Source organism: Parasteatoda tepidariorum, chromosome 7 (genome assembly GCF_982258835.1).
Source record: "Parasteatoda tepidariorum strain Cologne lab strain chromosome 7, Ptep-v5.0, whole genome shotgun sequence".
NCBI lineage: Eukaryota > Metazoa > Arthropoda > Arachnida > Araneae > Theridiidae > Parasteatoda > Parasteatoda tepidariorum.
Window position 1 is genome coordinate 103,314,903 of NC_141761.1, and position 12,856 is coordinate 103,327,758.

The window sequence follows — 12,856 nt, forward strand, 5'->3', positions numbered from 1 at the left end:
GCTTACAAAAGCTATAATCTCTATCTAGAATTAGAGAAAGAAAAGAAGGAAAAAGATAGAATCGAAAAAGAAAAAAAGCTAGAAGAGCTTAAAGAAGCTGAAGAAAAAGAGAGCATGCTTAAAAAGTCTAAAATGGATATTTCCATTTTAGAAGACAAATTAAAAACTGCAAAGAAAGAAGTCAAGGATTCCACAACAACTATTGATACATTACTTGAAGAAGCAAACAAAAAATTAAAAAAAGCCTTAATGTCCAACAATATTGCTGAAGCAAAAGTAGCGCAGGCAATGATAGATGGAGTTCTAGTCACAAAAGAAGACTGCAAATCAAAGGAAAAAACAATTAAAACGTTAGATAGACAGTTGCATAAAAGAAAAGATTCTGTGATAACAAGTTTTTTTTCAAAGAAGCCTAGACAATAACTTCATATCTTCAATAAATTAAAATCTTTCAAAGAATATTACAGTATATAATGTGTGTGTGTAATTTCATCAAATTTAATGATCATAAATTTTGTTCTTATCTTATCATATTTGTATATTACTAAAAAGAAAGAAAAATACTTAAAAATAAAAATATATTAACTACTTACTTGAGACATACTTAGTAGTATTTTATCTGACATACTTGCTGAAAAAATATTTTTTATAATAAATAAAAAATGAATGAGTGCATTTTATTTTTAATGTTTTAGATTAGTATAAGGATTATAAAAAATGTATATTTGTTCAATGTAGATCAACTCTGCTTTTATAAACTTTGGACCCCATTTCAACAAATGGGTCCCCATTTCCACAAAAATGGTACCCATTTTTCCCAATTTTTTGCCCTAAAAGTGTTGAGAGCCCTGTAAGTGATGTTTTATTCACAGGACCATAAATCAAAAGATATAACTAGTCTGTATACATTCTGTTTTTACATATCAGGGGTCTGTCCAGACATTTTGTGAAAGGTCCGTTTTTCGTGAAATTGTGAAAAAATTACTCACATTCTTTCAACCAGGGTCCGTTTTTATGAATTTGTGCAAATAGGGTCCGTTATTGCAAAAAAAAAAACTTTTTCAAGGAGTTTTCAAATTGTAAAGACATACAAGATTATGCTCAACGCTATAAAATTATAATTAAAAAATTAAATTTAAAAAAATAAACAACAATTGCTGCTTCTAAATTAGAGATGCAACATACAAATATTTGGTATTTAGCCTATACTGCTGAACGCAGAATATTAATTTCGGACGAATAATGGAAGAATCGTCTGCCGAAGACAAAACTTAATTCGCTTACATCCATCTTTCTTGTTTTCTGCCCTGGAAAGGGTTTATTCGATTAACAAAATAATAATGAAGATAAATTTGTGAAGGGTCCGATTAAAAGTAAAACCATTTTGTGAAGGGTCCGTTTTTAAGTCAAAATATTTTGTGAAGGGTCCGTTTTTATGAAAAGATATTTTGTGAAGGGTACGTTAACGGACCCAAATTTCTTCTAAACAGAACCCTGCATATATTCTTTTTTTTTTTTTTCTCCAAAAGTTAAGTGAATTTAATTCAGAGGTTACTGAATTGAATATGAAATCTTACTTCAACATAATTGTGAAATCTTCAATTAAGTTGGAATAAGGTTTTTGTGATAACATACGAAACAAGCACAGCACCGTAACACAGGCCAAAATTTAAAAGTAAATAACCTAAACCATACCATTCCTTTTCATTAATTGTTAAACTACTAATAATTTTATGGTGGTTTGAGTCAGATTTCAGTAATCTCAGACCATGATTTTTTTTCTTCAATCCCTGGTACAAATATTAGCCCTGAACAATAAGTAGAGCTACAATACTTAGGAAAGATATGGCCTGCCAACTGAACCTCAAATAATATTTCAGATTTATTTATTTATTTATTTTAAAACTTTTTTTAAGAAACATTGTTTGATAACTAATTTTGTTACGCTTAGTGCCATTACCATGTTAGAATTATAATTATTGTTCTTTTTAATTGTAGTTCAGGACTTAATTATAGTCAGCAGACATTAATATCTGGTTAAGACAAGAAAAATATCGTATAAAATAACTTAAGTAATTTTATAGTATGTTAATCAGCTCTACTTCTGCCAAGATAACTAAATATTAATAAGTTATTATCATTACATTGCTGTCGATTCTTTTAGATTTAATTTTTATATCTATATTTAATTTTTATTTTTAAAACGGTAGCAAATTTACGACTTATATTATTTCTTGATATGATAAAAGTAATATTTAAAGGTCTTTGCTACCTTTATTTGAAAAGTGCGTGAAAACCTAAAATTATTTCTAATCTAAATAATATAAGTGTAAGGTTGTTGAAAGTTATAAATAGTAATAAAGCTTTTTCAATTTTTCCTTAATAAAAGTGTTAAAAAAACAGGTTACACAAGCCTCTAAAAAATGAACCAACACTTATTGTCTCTATAACAGCATTTATTTATCATATGAAAGTTACTCTCTTCCTTAAATAATAGTAAGATTTTTTTTTTTGCTATAAGTTTTTCCTTAATAACTCAACTGCAAAAAACGTAATGATGAGAGAAAAAAATTAGCTATCCTATGTATTGAATACAGAAATATTTGAGAAACAAAGCTGGCAATTGTCTCCTCCCCTGGACTGAGTTTTGACATCTGTCATGAATTGAGAGGAGGGAATATAGAAAAGTTATTCCAAAATTTTATTTTCAATATATTTTATAGTTTAGAAGTTAAAGAAGTTCTGATTTATGCGAAGTATAATTTGTAACTTCATATCTATTTGCAAGTTGAGCATCCAATACATATTTTAGTCTGGACAAATGTGATAATGCTGTTCGAAGTTTTTTTTTTTTTTTTTTTAAGTTTACTTTTATAGCAGTATGATTCAGTGGCTCATGGGTGCATGAATAATGAAACCATATTTAATGACAAGCAAATTTAATAAACATAATAAAACGACATGATACGAAAAGAGGCTCGCCAATGAGCCATCCAGTTCAAACCTTTGCCTGTCACATAAGTGATTACAGCGCCCTCTTCTGGTCAGGCAGAAATTCTTAATGTAAGCTAAGGAAATAAAAATTAAGTTGATAGAACTAACAAGTTCAAACTTGTAAAATTTTTATGTGTAAAGCTCTCACGATTTCTTAACTATTCATTGCGTTAATTAGCTCACTGGTTTAAATAGCTATGTCGAGCAAAGAGATAGTAGAATAAAAAACATTATTTTTTTTGTAATAGAAAAAGCCCTGGTAACCCCCTAACTGTTATTCTTGTCAACTTGGGTTTGATATTTTTCGGTTCAGCATTTTATAAATTAAATGTAATCAGTATGTTTTTGCTTTACTAGCACTAATATAAGTTAAGTCGATCTTAGTATTTTTGCATTAAACCCAAATGAATTCCGAACTATAAGGTATATTGACTATTAGTTTCAGCATAAAAAGTACATTAGGAGCGATATCTTGCTTGTCTAGCTGAAAATTATACCTCCTTATGCATTCAAGATGGCAGCTAAAGCTCTCACTGGAAGAGAGGAAAACTTTAAAGATATTCATAATACGATATTTGCTTAGCTGTTGCTGCCACTTTAATAACTTGTAAACCTATAAAGTTTTGAGTTGAGTTTTTTATATCGATAGTTTTTTAATTTTCTAGATATATATTTTGCATTTTAATAAACTAATTAAAAGGTACTTAAATTATTTGTTATATCTTAACTGCAGGGTGTTCTAAATTAGATTGCTAATTTTCAAAAATTAGCAGCAGATTCATGTATAGCAGAGCCTGAATTATCCTTCCTAAGTTTAGTTTTAGTTCAAGCCGTTCCCTTCTACGGCTTTTTCGTTTTGCATAGCTGTAAGGAAACTTCTTGACAGTGAACAATAAAAATATCAATATAATTTTTGTATGAGCAAAAACCTTTGTTGATTTACAGTATTATGTTATTTGCCTAGTTCACTGAGAATTGTTTAGTCTCAAATTTTGCACTTAGCAGATTTCTCAGTTTTAAAGGGCAGCAATGCTTACATTTCATGATGAAATAACTGTACTAATATAAAAAACACTTAAAATTATTTAAATGAAGCTTAATTTAAAGTTTCGTTGAGAAGCAGGGCAAAAATAAATATGTGGGACCTGATTTTGTGCCTCGCTACTAGGATATTTATTCATACAGTGGCAAAATGCTAAGTTTTTCTTTGGTTTACTGATAGCTTCGTTCCCTGTTATATATATTTTTAACTGAAAATGTAACTGTAATGGTGAAAAATTATGTCCTGTTACATGAATTGGCAGGGATTCTTTTTTATTTTTTAAGTGAACTGTTTTCTTGTTTAATCCCGGTCTTATTCAGGATACCCTGTATAAAAATAAAGAACACTATCTACGAATTCATTGCTACGTATATTTACCCTTTTTTTTTTTTTTTTTTTTTTTTTTTTTTTTATCCTTAAACTTTCCTCTTTCAAAATTAACTGATTAAATATATATAAAATAAATATAGCTTGTAGTTGTATCCATATAAGAATGCTTAAACGTTTGAATATGGCACTTAACATGCTACAGCTTGTAGTTCTAATTTACATGTAATATCAGAGAGATTACCTACGTAAGCAAGAGGTTAACTGCTAAGGTAATAAACTTTTTTCCTAGTGAATCATATTCTGATAACAGATTAGTAATTGATAACTAAAATCTTGTTTAATTCCAATTTAAACCTTACGACTCACTGTAGCTTGTCCAGTATAATTTATTAGCATGCACGTTCATACCAAGCTTTAAATGTTGCTCTGTATGATACACATCGTGACATGTTACCTACACCTGATTCTTTTAAGGTTAATTGCTAATGCTATTTTTAATTTTTTATCTTTAAATTTCAAACTTAGCAACCTATAAATTTTAATTTTTTATTTATTTGGCACTTGAGAGTCAAATCCTGCCTTACTGCAAAACAATCAACTTCTCATAACATAAAACATTTTAATAGTTATAATTCATCCATCTGACTCACTAGATGTTACTAGTATTCTCTCACGCTGAATGGCACTCCTGAGTTAACTATACTCGAAACATCACACACAATCCTGTAAAATACTTACTGCCTTTCACTTGCTCACTTTATTCCCTCAGTTTTCTGTATGGAAGATAGTATTGAAGTTATTCATAAAGCACATTACTGGCAGATTCAGTCCCCTGTTCATCACAAAACTCCGTACCCTTAGTCCTGGAGCTGTAGTAATGTAACTTCCTCTAATTTGTATAAAATGAAATGGCATGGCATCTAAAAAATACTTTAATGCTATTAAAATTGTACAGCTCAGTTATACTTTGGTAGTGAGGGAAATAAATTTTCCATCAGAATGTCAAGCAATAAAGATGGTTTGGTTCGGAAACATTACACAAATACTTGATAGCTGGGTTTGTGTAAGACATGCTTATGTTACTTTAAGGATAAAATTAATTTGAAAATCTTTCAATGTAGTATTTAGTTTCCTAGTTCCGAAGATTTATTAAAATTTTCAATGTAGCATTTTATCGATTGGATGGTGTCACAACTGTTATCTCAAATCTCTACTTGTACTTTTTTTGCATGAGTTTTGTCTGTGCTTGTTGCTTTAAAAATTCTTTAAAAGAAGTAGTTTTTCCTTCTGCTTTTCTTTGTTCCTGTCTGGTTAAAGCCCTAACCCAATATTTAGAATTCAAGTATTTAATGAATTTCATATGTATTTCTAGATTTAATTGTTTCATGTAATTAGTATAAAGATTAGGTTTTCCAACTTCTGAAATTATTAATTTTAAAAAGCCATTTGAAGGGCAGCAAATTTTCAAAACAGCCATATTTACTATGCATTTGGAATTTCCATCTCTGCTGTTTATTTGCTTTTCTTGAAATAACGCTATTTTGTTTTTAATTTTTTTTTTAAGAAATCAATTTTGTAAACTTTCTTACCCTCTTCACCATATTATATGCCATAAACTCAGTATTATTTTCAGGCTCCTATTGATCCGCAACAGCTGCTAAAAGCATTAGACGGTCATCTCTCTCCTTCTGGTGGAATTAATGGTGTCAAAGATGTGCCAAGATTAGCTAGGTAATAAGGCAGTCTATGTGTAATAGTTCTCTTTCTTTTCTCTTTACGTTATAGTCTATTTCTTTTACAGCTTTGGTGAATTGTGAAAGTATCTGCTGTGAAGCGGAGATTCCAGTTCAACTTAAAAGTTTCAATATTAATTAGTTTTTTCTTTCAGCTAGATTGCCGCCGAATTAGTTTATTTTCTAATTATTATATGTTTATTGTATTCATGTTTATCCTTTATTTTCATTTTGATAAGGTAATTACAGCTTTTTGGTGTTTTCGTTTAATTCTTCTCTTAGGCATAGTCTTTTTTAATCCTATTGTTATAAATAATCCCGGAGCTTAATTTTTGATTCGAAATAAAAAAAATCAAATTTTTAGTAATTAAGGAGCTAGGTTGAAATATTTAAAAGTTTACTAAAACATATCTAATACAATCTAAATTATGAAAGAGAGTATTATAATAAATACATTTCATGAGATATATAACAAAAGGATTAAAAATTAGTTGCTTTATTTCTTCTGTTATCCAATGTACTTGTGGAATTTTTGAAGAAAATAAAGTTTAAATCAGATATATTTGTGTGTTTATTTTAAACCAGGTTTACTAATGCAATGTAGTATGCATTGTTTATAACATACCGTTAGTTTTTCAATCCCTACATATACCTTATATATTAAGAGGACTCCATATTGTAAACTAAGCACTAACAAGAAATATTCTCAAGTTAACTGTGCATTTTTCTACACAGATTAATTTGATACTTTATAAAGGTGACTTAGTAATTTAATACCCAATGCACCTTTATCAAATCATGAAAAGGAATTGTACAGGTGCGTAGCATTTAAAGGTGCTTATTTTTTTATTTGTGTTTTCTAAAAGTCTTTAAGATCTTTTTTTTTTTTTTTTAAGTTCAGGGTTTGTATAAAGTGCTTAATTTTTCTATCTTTTAAAAAGAAATTTTTTCTTTGCCGTGTCGATTGTCGTTATAAATAGCATAATTTTCTCTGCAATGTTAATCAGAAACTAGTTATTTTTTCATTATGTTAAAGTCTACGAAAATGTTTTTGAATTTTATTGATTTTATGTTTATAAATTAACTTAAATAATAGAAAAAATAATTTTTTTTAATGCACAGATCCTAATTGTGAAATTTTTTTTCTTCTTGAAAAGTGATTATAACTTGTTTATGGAAAAAGAGCAAATCGTCTGAAGCATTGGTGGTGACTATGGTTACACGAGGTTTGACTATTTCATGTAGAGGTAACGTCATTAAATTGACTGGATGGCGAGAAAATGGAGTCTGGTGGAGGAAGAGCTCCCTTTTGATTTCCGTAGCAGGAGACGGCCTTAGACTCGGTCACGAAGGGAGTTCTTTTCCAAAGACAAACTAGTAAATTAACTTGGAAATATGTGGTTAGAAAACAAAATAAAAGAAAAAATTTTTCTTCCTTTAAATACTTGATTGCAAAACGGTGCTTTCTTTCGAACTTATACTACATGGAGTCCCCTTATTATAAAAACCACAACGCAAACATTTATACCTAACACCTTAAACAATCTCGGCATCGATTTATTACTGATCATTTACTGTAATTCAATCAAGAAAGTAAGTTTGCATTTTACAACTAGATAGATTTGGAGACATCGAAATTTACTTTTTCTTAAACCACGGAAATAACTGAATGGCATTTGGTTAATAGTATTTTGGTATCAATCAAGATGAGGGAATCTAGCATTTATCAGAAGTATTTTTAATAAGAAGAAAGTAATTCCTTCCGAGTGCAATAAGCTCAGACTCGCGATAAGGACTGCTTGGAAGCGGCATATAGAATTTCCTTTGTTGTTCTCCAAGCAAAGCTTTGACATTTAATAAAATAAATCATCAAAATTTAGCTATTACCTTGTATATTTAAAATTTAGGTAATTAAAAAAAATGCAGAGTTAAGTTTGGCATCGATGTAATAATGATTCGAAGTAAATTTGAAATAATTCTTATAAGTGTTTCAAGATTTTATCGGGGTGCATGTAAAATAATTAGGAACTAATTTTGTTAAAATAAATCATCTTGGTCAACGGATGAGCACGAACATATTTTGTTGGAAATGATAAATATGCAAGTAAAAAAATAATAGACCCATGTAAACCTGAATGACCACATAGAAATGGATTAATGTCTACTAATTGTATTTTATACTAAGATTTGCTTTACCGTCGCCTTCGGCGCTGTACCTCGCGGTATGTTAAATATGTTATATTAATATTTTGCTATTAAGTTTGGATTAAAATGTTTCCTCTATTGACTTTTTTCGGTCTCATTAATTTAATACCTCATTAACCATTTACGGTTCTAGGTTAATACACAATTTCGTTCAGAATTTTTGTTAGAACCAAGCTTATGTGCAGGATAAGGTAGAAAATTTTAATCTTCTGACGTATAACTGCAGAAGGGATTAATAGGGAATCTAGCGCATCGCTAGATTCGCTATTGAAATTTGTTAAAATCGTAAATACGTAGTTTAGAATCTGAAACCTATAATTTTACTAGTCTTAATTAATTATTCTAACTAAACCTGGGGCTCTTAATATTTTATGAAAGTTAGTAACAGCCTTCTAGACATTTGATAATTAGTGGGAACTGGTTTTTTAAATCGTTGCCGTCTTTCAATGTATAACACTGTGTGTGCACGCGTTTTATGTTATTGTGCATACTTATTTTGAGTAGACATATAATGCAATTTAATTTTCAAATTTTTCAGATAATTTTCAATTAAGCTGATCGGTTTTATGTTTTTGAACTTTTGTTTTCTGAGATAATACCAATTTCTTTCAGAATTTACTGAGAAGCACGATTTCCTACGGATAAGGTAATCCAGATCAATGTTTACCACATATATAGTTGTTTAGTCATCCTCCTAAATTCCTTTTGTTTCTTAAAAGCAAAATATTTAGGTTAATTTTCAATTAAGCTGATCGGTTTTATGTTTTTGAACTTTTGTTTTCTGAGATAATACCAATTTCTTTCAGAATTTTCTGAGAAGCACGATTTCCTACGGATAAGGTAATCCAGATCAATGTTCACATATATAGTTGTTTCTCCTAATATAATCGCGTATTTATTTGAATATTAAATTCCTTTTGTTTCTTAAAAACAAAATATCTAGGTTAAATTTTTAAATGTAGTGGAATTTATAAAATATTTATTTAAAACTTCTTTACTAGTCTAAAAATCTGCTTTACAGCATAAAAATTATGCTGATTTTATGAACTCTCCTTATGTAAAAAGATGTAAAATATTTATACTCTTAGCAGTATTTAAGAAATTTATTTAAGTTTTTCCTTTTACTTAAAACCTTTAGTTTACTTTTAAGCATTTTATTTCCTGTCAATTAGTAATAAGTTGGATTATGTAGTACCATAAATATCATAGTTTTGGTTCTTGAAAATTTATACAAGCGCCCCAGTAAGGTGGGTATTAGAATTTAAGACCCTAAAGAATCTATAGTTGTATGTTTTAATGCCTTTGTAGTTTTTTTAATGTTTCAGCTCGAAGAATTCCACCCATGTTCTGTTGCTCTTCTATAAAGAGAGAGAGTGATATTTCGATCAGACGTTTTCATCGTGAACTCCTCTTCGAATGTTTTCTTTCCCAATCCCAGAACTTCTTCAAAATTTTGCTTAATGGATGACAAGTGGTGGACTCCAATATTCTTGAAACTAAAAAAGGATTATGAAGATCAAGAAGTACAATTGATTTTATTAAGGTCAATAAAGGCACTTAGTTTTCAATTGCCTTGGCCTTATTTGTGGAATCAACAGAGGTTTGAGGTTTTCCCCACTTTTTTAAAAAAAATGAGGATTATCTGAAATTATCAATAAATGGGTAACTATATACATTACTAGGTAATTTAAATACTTTTATCTGAAAAAATGGTAAAATATAAGTTCTTTATGGAATAGAATACGAAATTCCAAGGTTAATTCGGACACTGCTAAAAATTACAGTAAAAATACTTTTCAAAGTTATTTGGAACTAATTTGTTTTAGTGGCTGTTTTGATAACGATCGGCTGCATATTTTGTTAATTACTTTTATTGTATTTCATTCAATTCAAATATTTGGTGAAGGTCAATTTTCCAAATGATCGTGAATCGAGCTTTAACTTATAACATTTGTATTTTAAAGACATCTCTTGAACGTGACCTGCTGTTTAAGAAGTTAATAAAATTACGATAAAAAAAAAAATTTACATCATATTTTTGTTTTTAAAAATGCTGTTTAGCTGACAAGTTCTTACTGTGTTGTTAATAAAAAAGCTGTTTAATTATTAACGCCCTTATTTTTTCGTAAAAAATTTATTAAAATTTAAATATGTAAGTTATAAGCTAAGTATTTAATACTGCCTTAAATTGGTAGTGATGCTTCTTAAATTTACAGCAGTTGAAAGTATAAATCTTATATAGAATATTTTAAAACTAAGATAATTTTCAGATTTAATCGTTTATTTAACACTACTGCACATATGGCCGCATTAAGTTAGTTACAATTTTTAAGCAGAAATTTAACAACAAGAAAAAGTGTTAGAATTTACTTGTTTCCCTAAGTTTTTCTCCGGTTGTGAATGACTTTTCAAAAGGTGAGGTCTCTCTTTCCAATATATCTCTCAATATTTTCATTAGCAATTGTCTATATTAGCAGAAACTAGTTAGCCAGATAAGATCTTTGTGACTACGAGTTGCCTTCCCTTAAAATTTGTCTTCTGTTCTCCTGAAAGTGTGGCCATAAAGCTCCGAGCCATCCCTGTGCCTTTGACAGTTACGATGTCTGTCGTCTAGAGAGAGATACCTGCAATGATACTTCTGCGATAAGTTTTCACATGCATAAAGCAGGTATTGGATCCCTGATTTTCTCAATATGCCGTAACTTAAAATTAACTCAATGCTAGAAACGTTCGTAAAAGAGAGAAGGATGCCATATGTAACCTTGAAGACAGCCAGCCTGCAACTGCTTAATAGTCATCACATCGGATTTTTCGATCATTTCCGATGGTGGAAAACGTCACTGGGTCTAAAATTGGAAGTCTAAATGTTGGTGATTTCACAGTTGACTGTTAAAATTCGGATCATTTATGTGATTGATAAAGAAAGCAAATTCTTTTAGTTTTGAACACTATTTTATCTACATCATTCAAAAGGAGCAAATACAATATCTTAAATATTGATGGATTTGTGCACAATTTTTTCTAAGCTAGTAAATTGTAAGTGTGGTGGTCTTTTTCAGCCCAATGCAGTTATTATAAAATGACATATCAATATTTTTGTTAGGTAAATCCAATTTCTTCAATGAATCGAAAGAAATAATTTAACCACTTAATAAGCTACATTTTCTTCTTACAAAAATTTGCAAATAGAGATAAATTTGCACCATAACTAGCTCCAGTTCAAAATACCTTTTATAGATGTGAAAATTTAATCTTAAGAGACCTCAAGAAAAATCTATCTACCTAAAGAAAATTGTAAGTTGTCATCGAAATCAAACATTTAGCTTATACTAAGTCTTCTCGGATTTATCCTCTTCTAAAATTGCACTCTATTATTCGTTGGCAAAAATAGACTGGATTGCTCAAAACTTATGTGTTTATTACAGTTAAAGCAAATTCCGCGTAACACATGAAATTATATAAAGGTATTTAACAAATATTGTTTTATTATGGACTTCAGTTCAAGCATAAGTCATGAAATGTTTTTTGGTGATTAAAGCAACAAATTGTTGAAGACATCAGTAAGTATTCTTCTAAATCTGCTTTTTTTAGAATTTTTTGTTAAATGCAAGAGAGAGAAAAAAAGAGATTATTTTAAGATTAATTTTATCATGTAATTTAAAAAAAAATAATTTTTTTTTACCATTTTCTAGGTGTATATTAAAAAACTAATGCTATTAAAAAGAATTTTAAAAACCACCATGCAGAGGGATTTTTAAACAATTTCATTATTCTAAGTACTCAAAGAACTAAAACTTTATTATACGAATTTTTATCAAAAGGAATACTTATGATAGTTCCTTATTCAGAAAGAAAAAAAAACTTATAGTGTTGTCTTAAAGAGTAGAATAAATTTAAAGCATGCGTGGAATTAAAAATTAATTACATTTTTTATGAATTTATATCTCGGTTATTATTTTTATTTATCTTGGTATTTTTCCCCCCTGAAAACAATTTTCTCTTTATACTATAGTTAAAAAATGATGGCATCGAAATATTTTAATTCGCACCGAGTCTTTCGAAACTGACGCTATTTTAATTTAAATGAGGAAAAAAAAAAATTTCTGTTACATTTCGTTTGTGGTTTGGGACGTATTCCATCTGAATTGCATTCATTTTTTTTTTTTTTTTTTTTAAGATATTGGGATAGCTTTGTAATTTATTCAAAAAATTTAGTAACATGTCTTAATTATTTTAAATTGAAGGCATTTAAAAAAAACTTGCAGTTGAGTTTTATTTTTCTCACCAAGTATATTAAGTTTTCTCAGCCTCTAAAACATCAAAAAAATTTCAATAAAATGCATTCATAAATCGGATAAGTTGGCGGCTATGTAGCTGCTAACTTGTACTGTTGTCGGGGAATAATTATCTAAGAATTTCCTATTGATTGTACTACTTCACGAACATTTTCATATATTTTAATTGATTTTTCTTGCCAGTAAAACTATAAACCAAGGTATATACATTAAAACTTGTTACCAATAAAACATCCTCAATCGTCGGACAAATTAAC

The 12,856-nt window shown here is 28.9% G+C and overlaps 1 protein-coding gene across 3 annotated transcripts in view; it reads left to right on the forward strand.

Annotated features, from left to right (window-relative positions):
- The window catches only part of LOC107436283 (serine/threonine-protein phosphatase 1 regulatory subunit 10), a 59,980-nt gene that overhangs the window by 18,011 nt on the left and 29,113 nt on the right, over nt 1–12,856 (forward strand). For all 3 annotated transcript variants that reach the window (XM_016047927.4, XM_016047926.4, XM_016047925.4), the window contains one exon: nt 6,000–6,097. In XM_016047927.4, coding sequence (XP_015903413.1) covers nt 6,000–6,097 — 98 coding nt within the window. The remainder of the gene's footprint in view (nt 1–5,999; nt 6,098–12,856) is intronic.